This window comes from Varanus komodoensis, unplaced genomic scaffold, assembly GCF_004798865.1.
Source record: "Varanus komodoensis strain SLA01 unplaced genomic scaffold, ASM479886v1 scaffold46_1, whole genome shotgun sequence".
In the NCBI taxonomy this organism is placed as follows: domain Eukaryota; kingdom Metazoa; phylum Chordata; class Lepidosauria; order Squamata; family Varanidae; genus Varanus; species Varanus komodoensis.
Genome location: NW_025336043.1, coordinates 1,336,917 through 1,356,271, shown reverse-complemented (window position 1 = coordinate 1,356,271; position 19,355 = coordinate 1,336,917). Strand labels below are relative to the sequence as shown.

The 19,355-nt window shown below is 55.5% G+C and overlaps 1 protein-coding gene across 1 annotated transcript in view; it reads right to left on the bottom strand.

Annotated features, from left to right (window-relative positions):
• Positions 1–2,378: 2,378 nt before the first annotated feature.
• Positions 2,379–19,355, bottom strand: part of ITGA11 (integrin subunit alpha 11) — a 77,607-nt gene continuing 60,630 nt past the window's right edge. Inside the window, exons 22-31 of the mRNA XM_044444873.1 lie at positions 17,523–17,621; positions 11,923–11,999; positions 10,956–11,045; positions 10,682–10,772; positions 10,466–10,579; positions 8,396–8,482; positions 7,655–7,765; positions 6,595–6,690; positions 4,600–4,713; positions 2,379–2,718 (exon numbers count right to left, since the gene is read on the bottom strand). Of these exons, the coding sequence (XP_044300808.1) occupies positions 2,647–2,718; positions 4,600–4,713; positions 6,595–6,690; positions 7,655–7,765; positions 8,396–8,482; positions 10,466–10,579; positions 10,682–10,772; positions 10,956–11,045; positions 11,923–11,999; positions 17,523–17,621 (951 nt within the window). The 3' untranslated portion in view covers positions 2,379–2,646. The remainder of the gene's footprint in view (positions 2,719–4,599; positions 4,714–6,594; positions 6,691–7,654; positions 7,766–8,395; positions 8,483–10,465; positions 10,580–10,681; positions 10,773–10,955; positions 11,046–11,922; positions 12,000–17,522; positions 17,622–19,355) is intronic.

Genomic DNA, 19,355 nt, shown 5'->3' with positions numbered 1-19,355 from the left:
TATTTATTTATTTAAAACATTTATATGCCGCTTATCGCACCATGGCATCTTTAGGCGGCTCACAGTCAAACAATTAAAAAGCATCATAAAAACTAAACAACTGCACATTGATTAAAAAAATAAAATAAAAAACGGAGGGTTAGACAGTCCTCCACCAGGAGAAACCTCGGAAGCACTAGCAGCGTAGATGAAGGTGTGCTGGGGCGCTCAGCCTGCTCGGGTGAGTTTAAATACCGAGAGGCGTGTAGGCAGGACTGCTTCAAGGGAGGTTTTATGCAAGCGGAACAGTAGCCTATATCTTGGCAAATCTCTAGGCATCTCCCCTCGGCGAGGGAGTAGAAAACCAAGTCTAGATGCCCCCATCCCTCCCGCTCCGTAGCACATGCCGCCTGGGGGCTGCAAGTATGCGTGAATATTGTTGCTTGCGAGCGTCACAGAGCTGCTTGTGGCAAGGTCACCGGCGGGCTCGGCGGGTTCGGAGTTGCCCGGGGCAGGTGGGAAAGGTGGCATGGCGTGACTAAGAAGAGCAGAGGGAGGACGGGACAACCATTTGAAGCTTGGTGCCTGCGTTCCAGCCAGCACCCAGGTAGGTTTGTACACAGGCAGTCCCCTGAGTGACCTGCAACCCGTGCCTATGCATGAACTGCTGTAAAGCCTATTGATTTTTTAAAATTACTGCAGGAAATCATTACCAGAGAGAGAGGCAGGGGAGGGGGAGAGGGAAGGCCTCCAGTGCATCACCATAGAGAGGAAGTGGAAGGGGGGAGAGGGAGGCCTTCAGAGCGTGCCTTCCTGCCCTGTCCATTAAGAGAGGGAAAGCTCTCCAGCATTTCCTTGCTGCAGAGAGCTTGGTGGGGGGGAGCTAGAGGTGTTCATGTTTTTCCCACTTTCATGGGTGTCCTGCACCCCTAACCTCTGCAAATGTGGAGGACCAATTATATGTGACCCGACTTGCATACAAATTCAACTTTCCAAGGAATGGAACTCATTTGTAAGCTGGGGACTGCCTGATTTGCATCTGCCACGGATTTGCAGCTGTGTGGGGAAAAGGGCTCCCCGCTTGCACACTTTCAGTGGAAAAGGCAGTTTCTGCCCATGAGTACACCACCAACACAATATCCAGCTGAGTTTCCAGGCCGCTCTGGGATTTCCCACCTCTCTGTCCAAGCGATTCCACCCAGCCAGTCTTCTTGACATGCCCCTTTGTGAGAAAGGGAATATTTGCAAAGGGAGTTCTGCCTGCCAGCCCGGAAGGAGGCCTTGCTCCTCTGGGACAAGATCCAGTGAGTGGCAAATTGGGGTGTGCATAATTTTCTCCAGGTGAAAGCGAAAATGTGCCAGCGGCTCAACAAGCCCTTAAGTGAAAACCTCTAAATCTTTTAACTTAAAAAAGTTTAATTTTTTTTAAACCCTCTACAACTACAACATTTTACATGTTACCGCATTCAGCTGAACAGATCTCATTTTCAGTCATTAATATTAACAATTGTATAAATAATTCTATTATATCAAAGAAAAATGATCAAATTAAAACCTTTCCATCACACAGAAGTATATACATATAATACATTTTTCCTGTCTTGATTGCTCTGGGAGATAACACGACTTGGGGAAGTACACTTCAAACTGGTTTTTTTCCTTCCTAAAATCACCCTTTAACATAAGAAAGGTAAACACTTTTAGAATAAGTATATACAGCTGAGGATTGCGGGCTTGCATTAAGGTGCTTATAAATGGTGGTGCCTCTGTTCAGTGCATCGAGAAGACAATAAGATCTCTTCAGTTGTTCCGCTGGAAAAATGGGGGGGTGGGGCGCGTGCCTCTGTCTGCCCAGGCACTTCTGGACTGGTCCCTTTGCAACGAGTGGGAAAGTGACTGGGCCCGTCGTAAAGGTTTGGTGCAACTTTACAGATTACGAAGTGCACTCAGCTGGCAACAATATCCTTGTGAACAGAGCCTTGTAGCATCGCCATTCTGACCTCGTGTGCACTGAGGGCTAGAGACATGCCAGTGTGTTTTCTCCTGCAATTTCAGCCCGATCACCCTAGCTGCATCAGGAGGTGCTGCGCAGATTTCGCTTTCTGGCGACCTTCTGCAGAGTCCATTTGTCCTCCGGCCCTCCAGTCCCTTGGTGTGGTGCGTCGTTTTGCAAGAGCCGCCCCCGCCCCCCCGACACCGTAGCAAAGCACCTGCCGTGGAAAGGGCCTGTGGCGACGGCGTCCGCAGGCGTGGCTCACAGCCGCCATGTGGGTCCAGGGAGTCCCACGGAGAGAGCAGGCAGGCTGGAAAAGTGGGTCCCCCGGAGTCGAAGGTGCGCTTGAGCCACAGGCGGGAAGAGGCACGGCGTGGTGAGCTTTTGCATCACCGCAGAGCTCTTCTGGCACGACCCCCGCCTGCCGTGGCACGTGTGGACAGCTGCCTGGGCCTCTGCCCTAGCCACCTGCCCTCTCGGCCTGGCTGCTTCCAGTGTCTGAGGCAGGGGGAAACAAAACCAATTTGAAGTTCCTGGAGCTGGCTGCATCTTGGCCCTTGGAAATGACTGGTGGCAGTTGGGTTGCTTCCAGCGAAGGGGGCCTGGACAGGCGAGCGAAGGCCTCCGTGCCAAGCGAGCCATGGGTGACGGAGCGCTCTGGGGTGGCGGAGGCTTCAGTCCAGATCTTTGGCGTTCTGGTCCTGGGCTGCGTCTCTCTTGCGGTTGGCGCTTTTAAAGAAGCCAAGCTGCAGCGGGGGGAGAGAAAGGGAGAAGTCTGGCGTTAATGGCGCAACCACCCTCGGCAGGGCTGGCCTGCTCTGGTGTACGCAAGCCACAGCGCTTGGCTGTGCTGCTGCAGTCTGCCTTCGCTTCACCGTGACTTGCGAGTGGATAAGGCAATGTTCCTCATGGAAAGCGGCAGCCCTTGCATTAGGCGATAAGGACAATGCGGCATGTGGCTCGGCTGATTTTTCCGCCTGCCGCACTAAACCTCTGTCCTGAAACGAGCCAGCAGCTGCCGGGGGTGAAAGCGGGGCTGGTGTGGGTCGAGTACCGGAGCTGCTGCCCTGAGCAGAGCTCTGTCCTCGTGCAGGCGAGAGCGGCCAGGGAGCTGCTGCCGCTGCCACTGGCCACTGCCCAGTGGTAGGGCTGGCCCTGTTCAAAAGCCAGAGCCAAGCAGCAAGGATGTCCTCCTCCTGGTGTGGGCACAAAGCGGATTGGGTGGGAGCTAGTTTGTTGCTTTCCTGGGGGGGGGGAAAGGGAGCAACTGTGAAACAGACAAGAGTTTCTGGACCTGAATTTGCCCTCCCATCCAAAGCAGGCTCTCTAAATAGCTGAGGCTGCACTCGACTCAGCCAGCCCTTTGGCCGCGGATTCCCCGCCAGCTGCTCTGACTGCCAGTGACTTTGGAGGAGTTCAGCCCTTCTTGGCTTCCCTCCCCTAAGCCAGGCTTCACCGCACGGGGTTCCCTACGGCACTGGAGCGTGGTGTGCCCACCACGGACAACAAATGCGGTGGCCTCTCATCACATTTTGGGGGTAATTCGCCACAAGCATGGGCTGTGTGTGGAATCGCCTCCGTTCGTTTTGCTGCTTCCGAGGCATCCACAGCATGCGGCCCTCCAGTCGCTGCTCGGCTGCTTTGCTTTGTTTTTCCCTGTTTTCTTTTCTCAGGCTTCAGGAACTTGGAGTCTCTTTCTCAGGGACTGGGGGCAGGGGGGGGGTGCAATCTCCACCGTGTGGGTCCTTTATGTTTTTCTTTGGTTGGGTGCTTCCCCAGGCAGTGATGTGTTGGAAGAGTGAACCAAACACAATGGTCAGGCATTCCTTTCCACTTTTGCAAGGAGTGTCTGCCATGACCGTGTTCTTCTCAGGAACACTTTTCTGTTGAAATTATTTTTTTTTTAATGAAAGAGAGGCATAGTGCCATCACATTATAATGCTACTATGTCGATTCAAAAAACAAAACAGATACTTCCCAATTGATCCCCGTGCCATGGTCAAGAACACCTTACGAATCATTCTTAAAAATAAGCTTTATTGTATTCTCTTGTTATAGCACAATGCCTTCTTTTTCACAACCTTCCTGTAACTCCACATTATGCTTTAATTTTTGCATTGGGGTACAATAATGCTAGTGCAAAAACATTCGAGTCACCACCAGTCTGGTGGCAATGGAAAGGATTTTTTTTTAATTTAGGGGAGAATGAGCATCTCGAAATTACACCTCTTTTTTACATCCAGTTACTGTGCTCCGGTTTTCATTCCTTTAAAAAGAGAAGAAAAACAAGACGAAGTCTTGATATTTAGACCCTTAGGTGGAAAGGACATTCTGCAAACGTAGCGTTTGGTGTCTAACTCTCTGGGTTCGCATTCCAGCCCACGGCCTCGCGGGGCGTCCCTGGCGAGGGGGCACAGCAGGGGCCTGCCTGGCGGCGTGGTCCGAGCCGAGGCAGCCAGGGACGCGGCCTTCCCAAGCGCAAGCGAGCCACCCGGGCGGCCCGAAGGGGCTTGGCCCGCCCCTGGTGCTTGCCCATGGGGGACTGGCTCAGCAGCCCCATTCCCGGCCGGGGCAGGAAAGGGGGTCCCGCCCTTGGAGCAGCCGGTGTGGACGGGGCCGGGGCTTACCTTCCACAGTGCCAGGACGAGGAGCGCGAGCAGCAGGAGGCCTCCGAGGGTGCTCCCGATGATGATCCAGATGGGGATGTGGGTCTCCTCTCTCTTGGAGATTTCAAAGATGATCTGCAGGGGGAAGGCCGTAGGGGAGTGAGCGGGCAGCTTGTCTGCCGTACGTGCCCGAGGAGGAGGAGGGCCGCAGGAGCGGTCTGCGGCAATGCCGGGGAGGGCTTCGGCCAGGCTCGGAGGAAGCCCTCCCGCCGGTTCCTGGCTGCTGCCAGGAGAGGGCACCAGCGGCCCACTGTTCCCCAGCACGGTGCCGGCCTGTGCCTTGAGCCCACTGGCGTGCGTGGGAGGCAGGGTGCCCCGTCCTGCTCCGAGCCCCCGGGAGCTGCTCTGGCCTGGCAGAGCTGCGCGGCTCTCACTCAAGCTGCAACCGCCGAGGACTGGCGGCCGGCCAGCAGGACGACGCACGGCTTCCCCTTCAGTCGCAGAATTGCAGCAGAGCGGAGCTGGAAGGGGCCAGAAGGCCCTCCGGTCCAGCCCCCTGCCCTTGCAGGGCTCCACGTTACACCTTCCCACTCAGAGGGCTGGCCAAGGAGGGAAAGCCAAGCTTCTCCGTGGTCATCCCGCTCTGACAGTGGGGAAATGCTTCCTAGTGTCTCGTCTAGATCTGGGTTCTTTTAACGCAGGTCCATCATTCCGTGTCCTGCACTCTGGACTGGAAAGAAGCGATCTTGTCCATCCTCTCTGAGGCAGCCTTTCAGGTCCTTGTAGAAGGCTGTCGCATCTCCCCTCAGTCTTCCCTTCCTGAGGCTGAACGTGCCCAGTTCTCTCAGGCTTTCCTTATGGAGCTTTGCTTGCCCACCCCCTGTACCCTTTCTAGCCCTTCGGCTTCTTTTTTATACTGCGGTGTCCAGAACCAGATGCGATGCTCCAGGAGAGGTGTGACTAGTGCTGAGTAGAGGGGAACTGGGACTTCACGTGCTTTGGAAGTGCTGCTTCGGTTAATGTAGCCCAAAATTGTGTTTGCCCTTTTTGCAGTTGCATCACGCTCTTGGCTCATATTTAGCTTGTGCTCTACAACCCCAAGATCCTTCCCTGGTGCCCATCACCAAAGTACAGTATAAAATCACAGCAAACCGTATGAACAGATGAAAAACCACTGGGTAAAAATGATCTGGCATGCGGGAGAAGGGTGGGCAATGGAACAGGAGCATTGCTACCCATTTTGGTGGCACTGCATTTATACCCTGCTTTCTGTCCTCTTGCAAGGAAGCCAAGGCTTTATCCACTCCGTTTTATCCTCACAACAACAACCCATTGAGGTAGGCTAGGTCCAGAGTCTGGCCCGAAGTCACCAGTGGGCTTCATGGCAGAGTGGGGACTAGCACCTGGATCTCCTGCACGGTGGTCCTGCACTCTAACCACTAGGATACGCAACCTCTCAGTGGATCATGGCTTTGGGGAGGCTTATCTGGTTCAGCAAGTGCAACGTCCCGCCTCGATGGGCCTGGCCACAAGGAGCACAGCGGTGTGCTGTCCTTGCCGTCGTACCATTCGCTTCGACTGGAAGACGGGGCAACACAGCAGTGGCCGAGGGCTGCGTCTTAACGCGTGTTGGAGCAGCAAGCTCATCTGTAGTTGGTGGCAAAAGTGTCAAGCGATGCCGCACAGCCTGGGGATCCCCTTTTGTTCACCCGGCCCCTGGTGGGCCTGTCCAGGCAGGGCTCCGCCTCCTGCCTCCAAAATCCCGCGCCCCACCTGGCGGAGGGCCTGGCAGCGGCTCATGAGGAGACCCAGGAGACCATGAACACATGCCCGAGCATCGGGGTACGTTTAGGGAGTGTGCTGCTGGGAAGAAACCACTCGGCTGTTGCCGGGCCAGGCCTGATGGAGGGAAGGGCTCGGGGGTCTGAACAACCCCTCAACACCCGTCGTGCTTCCGCAGATGGAAGTCCAGGTTTCGGGAATGTGCCTGAAGAGGTGTGTGGTCAGGCGGCGTACCTGCCGGCTGGGGTCCTCTTCTCTGAAGACAAAGGCGCTGCGAAACCCTCGCTGTAGGACGGCGTTGATCACGAATCTCAGGGACTTGAATTTCAGCTGGGGAGCGGAGCGGAGGGGAGGGGAGGGGAAGGGGGGAGTCACCACCATGGGAAAACGGGGCCCAGCAGGGCTCAGCGACAGCCACTCTAGTCTAGTGACTAGTACAAAGAAGCGTCCCTCCAACGCCGTCTCCCTTTCCAGCCGCTCCGTGGACCACGGGGTGCAAGAGCGGAAGCACGACTGTTAAGAGCTGGAAGAAATGCATCCTCGCACAACTGTGCTGGACGGGGGAATTCTCCAGCCTCTCTGTAGGGGATGCTTGTTTAAAAGCGGCCGAACCTCGGCGTCTGCATGGGAAAGCCGGGTTGTGGGTGAATGCCTGGGAAGCAACCCTTCCCCTGAAAGTGGCCCGGGACCGCCCTGGGCTCTGCTTTTCTCTGCAGCACAAGATGCAACTGCTTCTGCTGCAGCATCGCTTCCTGGACCAGGGAGATGCTGAAAGGTTAGCCCGGCCCCTTGGCCTTTTCTTTTTAACACCCCCCACCCCCCATTCCTGCTCTATCAGCTCAATTGGCTGCAGGCAGGCTAGCATGGACTGGGCCTGAGAACGGCCCCCATAATTGGAGTCCTGCCTCTGGGACTGGGCCACGGCGCCTCCTGAGTCGCTCCCACGAGCCAGCCAGACACTGCCTGGGAGCGGCCCCCCCGCCCCCCGGGTGTGACACTTCCAGGGTGTCTCCGTCTCTCCTTTTGGTGGAGAAGAGGATGCAGCTGCTCTCAATCTGGCTCCGTGCACTCATCCTCCAGCAATTTCTGCGGATGTGGCACTCGGGAGATCAAAGATCCGCTTTCCCAGCGAGCCAGGAGAGGCCAGTCGCAGCTGAATAAGCTGGAGCAGAAACCACCCTGCCTGCATTTCTGGGTGTCTGAGACCAGCCCGGAGCCCCAGCCGCAAAGCGGGGTGCCCTCCTGCCTGAGCCCCACCCCAGGAAGGCTGTGCGGGCAGCTGAGCTGGTCTTACGGCTCTCAGCGACTTCATCCAGAGCGTCCCGTACAAGAGGAAGCGAACCTCTTCGTTTGCTGCCAAATGCACATTGCAGTCTATTGAGACTACATCGGAATTGCTGTAGTTCTGGAAGGAGGAGAGGAGCGGAAAGGCAGTGAGGTGCAGCAGTGCTGATTAACGCCCCCCCCAAGAAAAAGCAGGGAAGTGGGCGGGGCTTGGGCGCACCGACTCCACTGGGGTTTGCCTGGGAATTGCCGCCTGCAGGTGGCTTGCTGGGCCGGGGGACCAAAGCTGTCTAGCCCGGGGAGCCTCCTTGTCCTTCAGGCCAGGGGGCCGCTTGGGGACCCTTCGTCTCCCGCCGCTGGCTCCGGCCTGCTGAGGCTTCCTTGCCGAGCCGGCTCATCTCTTGGCAGCCCCTCCTTTGGCCTGGGGGGGGCAGCGTGCAGCCCGACCCCTGAGACTGGGCAAGTGGGACTGTGGGACACATCCAGGGCCCCCAGCCGCCTCGCCCAGGTGGGCACCTGCATTCTGCAGGCACACTGCTACCTGGCCCCTCCTTTGCTTTTGGGCTGCAGCAGCTGGAAGAGCACAGCCGGTGCCTGGAAGGCCCTCCGTATTACGTGGCAAGGGCGCGAGAAGCGCCTTGCCATGGTGCTGCCTTCCTTTAAGAGCATTGCACCGGGACGGCACCCCGGTCGGGACCCCAAACCCTGGACGGAGGACTTGGCTGCAGCACGCGGAGGTGGAATTGCCTACCAGCTGTGGGTGGCGGCCCAAGTCCTCATCCGAGGGTGTCCAACGGTAGTCCGTATTGTTGCCTCCGATGTTGCACAGCGTGTTTCCCTGCAATGAGAAGAGGGAGAGGAATAACTCTCAGGAGGTGGTGAGCCGAAGGAGTGAAGAATAAAGCAGGACACAAAGGCGATGCCTGTCTGGGGACTGGCACGCTCTTTCCCCTCCGGAGAAGCCGCGGAGCCAGGCCTTCTCTGGTGGCTGCGCTCTCGCCCCGAGCGTGGCCAGGCCAGCTTTGCCTGTGTGTTGCAAGGCCGCACCGACCCTCGTCCGACTGCAGGAATGCCTCTTCTGCAGGAAATTAGAGCACAGTCTTACAAACCATCCTTACACGCCACTGGGAGGCGTGAAAACCCACCTGCCAGCGCCCAGCACTGTCCACCTTCCCAGCCAGCTGTGTGTGGAAGGAAGCTGGACTCCTGAGAAATGTGGTCCCCATAAGCAAGAGGGCAGATGGGAGACAATCAAGGGACGGCGCAACATCTGCCCTGGGGAACCTCACAGGTTCTCAGATTCGCCCCTTCCAGCCAAAGTTTGCAAACAGAATTAAAGCTGGATTCGAAACAACGCTCTGTTAAGGTAGCAGCCTTCAAAGCTGTCTGTTTTAATTGCCGGGGTTGTCAGCTTTTTCCAAGAACTCTAATTCCATCCCCGTCTTCATTTGAAAATATGGAACCCGCTGATTTTTAGGAAGTTCATGATTGTGCCCCTTGTCCCAGATCACTGGCAAGGGAAGGCCACCTGGGGAAAGAGGGACACTGGGACATCTTCTGGCGGAGGATCCCTTGCTGCACAGCATGACCGTTATGGTTGGCGGCGAACTGTGTGACGGCCCTCTCAAGCTAATCACCGAATGAGCGGTGATCAACATGGTCTTGAAATTTCACATGGGGCATTGCTGGCCCAGATACCAGCTGGCAGCCAACGGGCAAGGAGACCCGATGAGAAATGGCCAAGCTGCAACAGTTCAGAGGTTTTCTCCTTGAGCAACATCGGTTGTTTCTGCCAGTGATGCACCCACCTCTGCCCCGTGAAGTCCTTCCCAAAGTCTGAGGACATCACGGGGGCCCTTCCCTTCCTCTTCTTCCAGCCATTCTTGGGGACACTGACCAGTTCTTAGATTTTAAAGCCCCCAGAACTGTTCCAAAGGTGGGCCTGCCTGGGATGTCTCTGCCCTGAGGAAAGCTCTTCCCGCAACGAAGATGACCACAAGCCAAAGAAGGTAGCTTCCCGCTGCAGCTGCAGCAGCCAGGAGACAGCCTGGGGAAGGGCAGGGCAGCCACCTCTGTCGGTGGGAGAGAAAGCAGCGGTGGTGGGGGAGGAGGTTTCAACAGCTGCGAGGCGGGAGGAGCATGTAGGAACTGTCCGAGAGCTGCAGCCCCCACCCCAGGGGCCACACAATTCCACGAGCCTTCTTTTCCGCACGTTGACTCATGCACCAAAGAGCCCGTGCATTGTGAAGCTGGCGCGCCCTTGCCATGCCGACAGCAGGCGCCCTCGGCCAGTTCACAGGCCCGCTGCTTCTTGCCTGCCTGTGGCAGCTCCTAATGCAAAAGCTGCGTCTGCAGCCGAGCTGCCTGCTCCGGATACTGCTTGCCGCGGCTGACGGCTGTCTGTCCCTTCACCCAGAGGAAGGCGCGGGGGCTCACGCGCACAGAGCTCCTAAACGCCTGTGCTTTTGCGGTCTGCATGGAAAAAGGGGGGCCTGGGACACATGGCTGGCATTATGTGGAAGCTGGCGCATTGTGCCAGACTGCAAAACGCATTTCACAGAAGTGCTGGCTGGCCGTCCATGCGTTTTGATGCATCAGTAAATGTGTGAGCGCCGGACCTCTTCTTTCAAACAGAAGGGGGCCGGCGGCTGCTTGCCAGGGGGCGGAAAGGTCGCTGAGGCGAGGGCCCTGTTTCTTTGACTACACCATCTCCTTTCAGTCATTCTTCTGTGGCCCAGCTTTCTCCTGGGGCACCCCAGTTTATGACGCGACATTGAGGCTATGCTGAGCTTTTAAAAGAGCGTGCTTAGAACAGGTGTACCTCATGCACACGAAAACCAGTGAGCTGCAAAAGGCGATTCCCTCCTCGGGTGGCTACGGGGACTGTGATTTTGATCGCCAGCTCATCCACAGGAAAGAGTCCCAAGTTCTGCAGCTGAAAGCATCACCAAACAGAGTGAAACACCGTCACTTCCACTCATGACGGGGCATTCCCCCACCCTACTCCAAAATCTCGGGGACCAGCGGCTCCATTTACCTGGAAGGTGCAATTAAAAGGAGGGCCGATGGGGTCGTATCTCTCCAGGGAACTGTTCGACTTGATCTCATAGTAGTTCTGGCTGGAGCTCCTGAGCGAGGAGGAGAACGTGGCTCTTAGGGAAAGGACCCAACTGCAGAGGTGCTGCTAAGGGGCACACTTTCGAGCTGGAGATGCCATGCAATATTTAAAGGTACAAGTGTGTGCCTGCAGCAGACTGTGAAAATGTCAGCTCTGGGAAAACCTCCCCGCCCCCCATATCTGCACAAAATACCTGCTGAAAAGGAGGTCAGTCTCATACTTCAGTGGAAACTTCAGGAGAACGTAGTTGTCCTCTTTCGTGCTTTCCAGTTCCTCACTGTCACTGGAACAGAGTTGGCCAGAAGGCAGCTTAGGTGACTTGGCATGACGCAGGAGACACAGAGACAACGAGCTAATATTGGAAGTGGTAAAGGACGGTGCGGAGTCTCCTCCGGGAGTCAGAGGAGCTGATGGGCTGTTAGCTGCCGGAAACACCTGAAGAGGTCCGTTTCTCCTTTGTGGGGGTATTGGCCCCTTTCCAAGGGGAACAGTTCATCTTATTTCTAGCCCTGCTGGCTTTGGCAACACAAAGCTCTTTCTCCTTGCTGCTTGCCAACTCTGCGTTGGCCTGGCGGGGTATATAGACACACAGAAGGGGATTTCTGGCTGACACGACCTGATCCATGAGCTGTGTGAAGTGTTAATCCACTCTGAGTTGAGCCACGGATGCTGATCTAGCTCAGAGCTCCTGAGTGCCAATTGAGAGAAAGCTCTCTCCCCTGCCAAGCCTTGCCTTTGCGGACATTTCTGTGAATGCAATTTAGTGCTCACATCTTTGACACACCTACTGGAAAGTAAACCTTCCTTCCCTGCTCTTAACCAAAATCGCAAGAGAAGAGGTAAAAGTGCAGTTATAATAACAAGTAAACACTGAACCCCACCATTTGACTACTTTGAGAAGGTCCCCTATTTTGCTTAACATTCAGGTTTTACTGACACTTGATTTGCCTTCCAGATCGTAATGTATTCTTCTGGCTGCTGCAAAGATATCTAAAAGGGGATTACACGCAATTGAGTGCTGAATGCTTTAATACAGCTCAGTCCGCACAGCCCTGGACTGGAAGGCAGTGAGCAAACAGAGCTGGGGGGTCCATTAAAGAAGGAAAACTAGTGAGGAATGGATGACAAGAGAAAGGGGAGAAAAGAACGCTATTGCCAACCTGCTGGCAGTCAAAAAGATCTCCAGGTTTTGGAGGAAAACAGACCTCCTGAACTCAAAATCCAAGCGAAAAGCCACCTGTGGAAATGTAAGACAAAGGGAAGAAATTGAAAGATTCTGCCTGCCACGTCGTCCGCAGCCACCCAGAGCCAAGGGCGCATCCCCTCACCCAGAGCCCCCGCAAAGTCTCAGCCACGCTGTGGCCATGGAGCCCTCTCTTTCGGCGGGACGGCACAGCAATTTCATGCAAAGAAGGCAGTGAGCTCTTCCGCCTAAGGCCCGGGCTGCGCATCAGAAGGGCAGCACACGATCAAACCACCTGGGAACCGCCGTTTGCACCGATGCTGCGTACGCAGTCCTGGTCATACAGATCTAGGGCATGCGCCCTCTCACTCTTCCAGTTTACATGGCATTTCCATCCCGCCTTTTTCCCTTTGCTGAGGAACTCCAGGCAGCTTACACAGTTCCACTTGGTCCTCACAACAACAGTCCTGTAAGGTAGGCCAGCCTGAGAGCGAGTGGCCGGCCACAGTCACCCGGCTGAGTGGGGCCCTGAAGCCAGGCCTCTTGGGTTCTGAGTCCAGCAGGCTCACTGCCACGCTGCACGGGCCGCTCTTCGAAGCACAGCTCCCAGGTTTCCGGAGGAAGCCCGCTCCCAGAGAGGCCCGTGCGGTCACCATGGCTGGCTGGCTCGCTCACATTGCGTGGCACTTTGGCACGATGCCGTCATGCACTGGCCCTCCGGGGCTTTCCCAGGACTGCTGCTCTCTCTCTCTCCGTCTTTCGGAGAAGGCGGAAGAGAGATGCGCTCCAAGTATCTGCTCGGCACTTGGGCCGTGGCAAATGAGCCCGGGGAAGGCCCTGCTCTGCCGCTCCGCTTCCTTTTGGCATGGGGAGTGTGCATGGACCTCGGCCAGGCACGGACATCACGGGCGGTGGAAAGAGCACAACTGCAGGAGCCCAGCAAAATGGCGAGCGCGTTGCGGACCGCTGCAGCTTCCCGGGGCTGAAGGCTTGACCCCAGCTGTGTTTTCTGAGGCTGCTAGAAAAGACAGTGGCCAATAAATGGTGGGGACTGGGAAGGGATGGGATGGGAAGAGGGTGTCAGGCGGGTCCGTGAGGACGCCGAGAGGCCGAGGGGGAAGGAGCGGACACGGCCCGGGGAGCCTGATCGGTGGCAGGGCACGTCGCGGGTTGTCCCCCCCGCAACCCACGTGGGTGGCTCGGCATGCCGTGCGGAAGTGAGTCGCGTGAGAGGACCCTGCTGCCCGCCTGGGCATGCCCGCAGGGGTCGGTGTGACCTGCCACGGCCACTTGGCGGGGAGGACGGGCTGAGCTGGCCCTGCGGGTGCTTCGTACAGGCGTTCAATGTATTCTCGGTATCGGGTTGATTTGCTATTGATGTGGGTAATTTTATTACTTCATTAACGAATGACACTATCTGGCACTATGCAAAATTTCAAATAAGTGTGATCATTAGTTCCCTAGTAATCCTCAGTGAAAGAAAACCATGATGACTGAGGCGACCATGTTGAAGGAAATCGAGCACCACGCTGTGATTAAGTTCCTTGCAAAACAAGGGAAAAGTCAAAAAATCATTCACAAAGAGATGGACTCTGCACCTTCATTATCTGCTGTTCAAAAGTGGTCAAGGGAATTTAAAAGGGGCAGAGAAAGCATTGAAGATGACCCTTGCTCAGGCGGGCCGGTTACTGCCACTATGAAAGAAAATGTGAAAAAAATGTGAAACTTGTATTGGAAGATGCCCGAATAAAAATCAAAATGTTAGCAGAGATGACAGACCTATCCGTTGATACCATATTTACTATTTTTCATGACCATCTTAACCTTTCAAAGGTCTGTGCAAGATGGGTGCCACGAATGCTCATGGCGCCTCAGAAACAAGTGCGAGTCGAGTGCTGTGGGGACTTTTTAGAGCTCTGTGGCGAAGCTCCATCAACTATTTTTGACCAGATTGTTACTAGAGATGAAACGTGGTTTCATCACTATGACCCTGAAAGTAAGCAGGAGTCCACGCAGTGGCATAAAAAGGGTGCTGACCCTCCGGAGAATTTCAAAGTCACTCCCTCGGCTGGAAAAATCATGGCCACGGTGTTTTGGGACTCAAAGGGAATTTTATTGATCGAGTACACGAAAAAAGGTGAAACCATCAACGCAGCATCTTATGCAACCACTCTGCATAATTTAAGAGAAGCAATTAAAGAAAAAAGGCGGGGAAAACTGACCGCAGGTGTGTTGCTTCTTCACAACGCGCTCGTTCACATGGCGCGTGTTTTGAAGGCTGCTGTGCGAGACTGTGGTTCCGAAGAAATAAACCACCCACCCTGTAGCCCGGACCTGGCCCCCAGCGCCTACTGCATATTCCCAAATTTTAAAAAAGCTCTTCGTGGAAAGCGATTTTCCGACGACGAAGAGCTCAAGGCGGCAATTAACACACACTTTTTAGACAAGGAGGAAGGGTATTTTTTACAGGGAATTGAAAAGTTAATTTCTAGATATAATAAGTGTATTGAAGTTATGGGGGATTACATTGAAAAATAAAAATTATTTCCATTTATTATTCTTTTTTCTTCATGCTGATACCAAGAATACATTGAACGCCCCTCATACGTTCGACTGCAGCAAAGCTGGGCGAGGCCCTCAGTGGCCCAGTCAGCCGAATGGCGTTGCCCAGTTAATTTATCTGGGAGATCTCATCTGTTGAAAGGATGGCCGGGGAGGGGGCAGGTTTGGCTGCCAAGCAGAATGCTCTAACCACAGTGCGAAGTGATGGTCTTTAGACAGGAGGGCTTTTTCGAAAAGTGCCCAGAGACTGTGCGTGGATGATTATAATATTAAATTTCTCCTTGGTCTCCTAGGGCTGAATTTTCCATTTTCAGCTTCTCTTTGCTTTGGCAAAGCCGTGAGTGTTCCATGCCATACAGATGCATTAGGGTCGTATCGTATGGGCCAAAAACCCATCGGGCTGTTTTATGGCAAGGACTAAGTCCTAGACTGCTGCTGAGGGAGAATCCATCACTGCCAGCGCTTTGCCAAGCGAAGTGTCAGTCTACTATTTTGCGTCGCATCTGAGACGCCTCCCTGCCTCCCTCGTCTCTTGAGCAAAGTCTGTGGACGTGCCTGCCATCATTCTCCCCTCTGGCCCATGACACACGGAAGATAATCTATTACCCAGGTGTGTCAGATGTAACCGCTCCGCAAAAAGATTTCTGCTTAAAGTTTCAAGTAAGGAGAAGCTCCAACAGACCATCAAGCCATGAAGGCCGTCTCTGCGGCGCCCAGTCCGCCGTCACCTCCTCCCGTTTCTCCCACTTGGTGGCTTGTCAGATGTTTGCACTACAAATCCCATGATACCCGTGCGTTTGGGTCTCATGGGCGCCTTTGTGGTCCTAAGCTGGACTGCATTTGAGGGTAGATGAAACAGAGCAAAGTTTGGATCTCGGCCCTGCCGAATACTTGGACACAGTGCCTTTTTTGGTTAAAAAAAAAAAAAAAAAAGGTGCCGGAACTCACGTCGCTCTTGATATTCTTGGCAAGTCTCAGCTCGTAATCAGCCTTAGCCTTGCAAAGAATCCTTCTGCAACGGGCCTCCTCCTCCGGGATACCCTTTTGTCTAGTTCCCCCAGTACCCATTTCCTATGGAGGCTCCTCTTGCGACTAATCCCTCAAACCACCTCCTTTTGCATCCATGGTGGGTCTCAAGTTGAGGGCGATAACATACCCCCACTGCCAGGTCCCTTTCCGTGTCAAAACCCCTAAGTTTCACCCAGACGGCCTCCACCGAATCCCCACCTGTGCTGCGTCCTATCTCACTGCATCCTATCCCTTCCCTGACGTATGAAGCTACGCCCCCACCTCTCTTCCCCTTCCTGTCCTTTCCAAATAGGTGATACCCCTCTATGTTTACAGAAGCTAAGGATGCCATGGCCCACGAAGAAGAGCACTCTTCTTGTGGCAAACGCATGCGTGGCCAGCACCCGCGTCATCCAGAACTGGGCACGGCGACCTCGGATCGTTTGTCCAGTGAAGTCCCGGTTTCCTTCCTTGAGGAACATTCTGCCTTGAGTCCCCAGACGCACTGGGACCGTCCCACTAGCTGTCTGCCCTGAACCTGTTCTTCCTTCCCAGCTCCGATGGCTCACGAGGAGACCTTGGCTGCCCGGTCTGCTATGAGTCAGGCCTTTGCACACCAGAGAGTCCGTCCAAGCCTTCACGTTCCCCTGCACCCTCGCTGGGGGAGGTGGCGACATTCCGTATTCCAGCCACATCTGGTTTGTGGCACTCGGAATGCCAGTATCTTTAATGGAAAAGAGCTAGTTTTGGCATAAACAAGCCGTAAAAGGTAAGAAGGCATTTCCCTGACATGGCTGCCCATGAGCCAAAAGCTCGGTCCACCAAGTTCCTTCCTGTGACAATATGCAGACGATCAGACGGCCGACAGCTCGAGGCATCTAAAAAATGCCCCCATGGGCAGCTAGAGAGAAAGGGGCAAATCACTGCCTTCTCCCCAGCCGGGTGCTGCAAACGAAGTGACTCATGGAGGAGCAAAGGAAGGGGGGGTTAACCAAATTACATGGCTCAAGAGGGTTAGAGCAAGAACTTCTGAGCTAAGTTATCCTGGATTTAATTTGACTTTCCACAAGCTCTTAGGTTTCTGGGCTGCCTTACTGAGGTGGAAACCTCCTGGCTGGCCAGTTATTTCCTGACTCTTTAGCACTGCTAAGCAAGTTGGAAAAGGAAAAATATTATTGTTCTTATAATGTGTTGCTGTGGAATCTAACAAACTGCCCTGGGAGAGCAAGCAGGATTAAGGGGGAGGGTGCGAGGAACCTACTTGATTGAAATCTGGGGACTGCCAGTTGACTCCCCACATTTCAAGCTCTGGAGTGATCCTCTGTCATGTGAATGCGCCGGGCAGGGTGTGCAGGCACCCAAGCTGGGCTGGAGGGGATTCTGTGCAAAGTGGGAGGGTGTCAGGAGCCGAGGCCAGGGGCCCTGGGCTCAGGATGCTGGCTCAGGGAGTCGGAAGGAAGGTGAGCGCTGGCTGGGCAGCCACCCCTGGGGGGTGAGGCCTGAGCCCCCCCCCTGCACTTCCAGGGCTCCAGCCGTCTAATCCATGTTGGAGGAGAGACCGCACTGATATTCAGGAGTGGCCAAGTGCTTTGCATGGCCTTTGGGCACTCTCTGTGTCAGTGTGCCAGCGAGCTCGCTGCAGACGGCCTCGGCCTCCAGAGCCCTCTGGCTCCGGCTTCCCAGCAGCCCCCCATCCAGAGGCAGAGAGAACCCGCTGGCTGGCCGGTCTGTTTGAGGCTCCTGCCTAGCGCTCTTGGCGGGGGCCTCGGCCTGCCTTTTTCCTTCCTTTCCTTGGCCCCATTCCCGTGCTCCTTCGATCTGCCCTGCCCCGGGTTTGCACGTGCTCGCTTCCTGCGGCTCGCTGGCTTGTCCCAGAGCCGCTTCTTCAGCCCCAGATCCAGCTGACTCCACGATCCGAGGACCCCGAGCCCCGGGCGCTTTCCCCGACCCCCACCGCCTCCGCAGGACTGGCGCTCGTTCTGGGCCACCAAGTGCCTGCATCCTCACCTTTGCTTTGGCCCGGAAGAAGGGATAGCTGACGTTGCAGACCCTGCTGTTTGGATGCTTCTCGTCAGACACGCAGTCGATGTTAATGTCCAGGTCATCCTGAAGTGGAAGCAGAAGAAAGTTGGCGATTGCAATGACGGGCAGCCGTGCGTGAGAGTGCGCCACGAGGCCAGGGCGATTGTCTAGGCCCAGCCTTCCACACCACGGAAGGCAAGCGCCGGACAGAAAGGGAAGCCGGAGAAAAAACAAGCTGTAGGTAAGATCCTTGTACCTGCAGGCAAATTGGTCAGATTGCTCATGTCGCCAAAGGTAGCACAATTTATTTGTTTGAAACGTTTCTATACCAGCCACTACCAAACAGTCTCGGGACGGCCGTCCAATAAAACCAGGTGAAGCACTAGGCAACTCAAACACCGCAGCTTTGAGGTGGCATCTGAAAGCCCCAGTTCCAGTGGTTCGCTGATGACTCTGGGTGCTTACAGCGTACCAGTTAAGCTGCTGCATTTGCCCCTAAATAAAAGGTGACTCTGTGAGAACTTCGGCTTGGGGAATCTGATCCCAGACTTGATCCTATAAACGCACACGGGGAAAAACAGGAACAAGGCCGAAGCTCCTTTGAGCTTCCATCTTGTCCACCTTCCTCGCCTGTCTCGGCCAGTCTGGGCTGGTGCGGAGGAATGCAGTCGGCGTCAGGACCCTGTGCCCCCGTTGCTTCCTCCTCTGGAACTCTCTGCCACTGGCCCAACAGCCCGATACGTGCGGGCGCCCCCTGCAGAACACACGAGCCCCTTGAAGGAGATCGGCCGCCGTAGCCGTTCCCCGTCAGGCTCTCCACCCAGCTGGAGGCGTCAAGGGCGGCCACCGCTTTGGGCCGCTGACAGCCAGCGGCCTCCAAGAGGCCCGGCCAGCGAGGCTCTGGATGACAAAGGAGCTGGCGTGGAGGCCGCCATCTGAAGACCATAAACCAGATCCACATTTTAATGGTGTGTTCCCAGGCGCTGGCTGGCTTCGAGGCCAGAACGGCCTCCGTATCCCACAAGTGCTGCACAGATGCTTGGCCTGCCACCCACCCCTTCTTCCATCTTCCATTCAGCGAGGCGCGTTTGCCGTGACATCGGCTGGCCCGGCTCCAAAGCAGAGCACATGCTCTCCAGCGCAAGCCCCGGACTTCCAGGGGAACCGTAACTCAGCGGGAGCGATTCCCCTCCGGCTGGAGCTTGGCTGCAGCAGCTCATGCAACTGGGGAGGGGGGAGCACCAAGGGAGACGCTTTGGAGAGGCACATAAAGCGGGTGAAGCTGCTAATCATCTGCGTCTGCCGACGGGGCTCTTGAGGCGGGCAGGGCTTGCTTCGGAGCGAGCAATGGACTGCTGACTCCACGCTCAAGTGGGCCGGCTGGTGGAGCGGGCGGTGGCAGGTCTCCTGGGCACGCGCAAAGTGAGGCTGTTGATGCAGCTGTTTGAATGGGCAGCTGCTGGCAGTGGGCTCTGAACGGATGGCCTTGCTAGGTACGCAGCACTGGCATGCGGCTTGCTTTTCCTATGACATCAGCCCCACCTCCAACCCTGCAGGGCAGACCATGGTGCTGCCCACCGTACAGATGCAAAGAGCTGAGACTGTGACTCGCCGAAGGCTTCTGGGGAGCCTGGATGCACGCAGCGGCGTCGCTGGGGCATTCGGCCAGCTTCCTTGGACCCTCAGGCACTCCCTGTGCCTGCAGAATAAGCAGCGGGCGTTTTGGGGAGCGCTGCGCCTCGGTGCATGTGTTTCATTTGTCACATACTGTTCTGCTGCAGTTTCTTCATGCAAAGCTCTTCCTGGCGCTGGGGATTC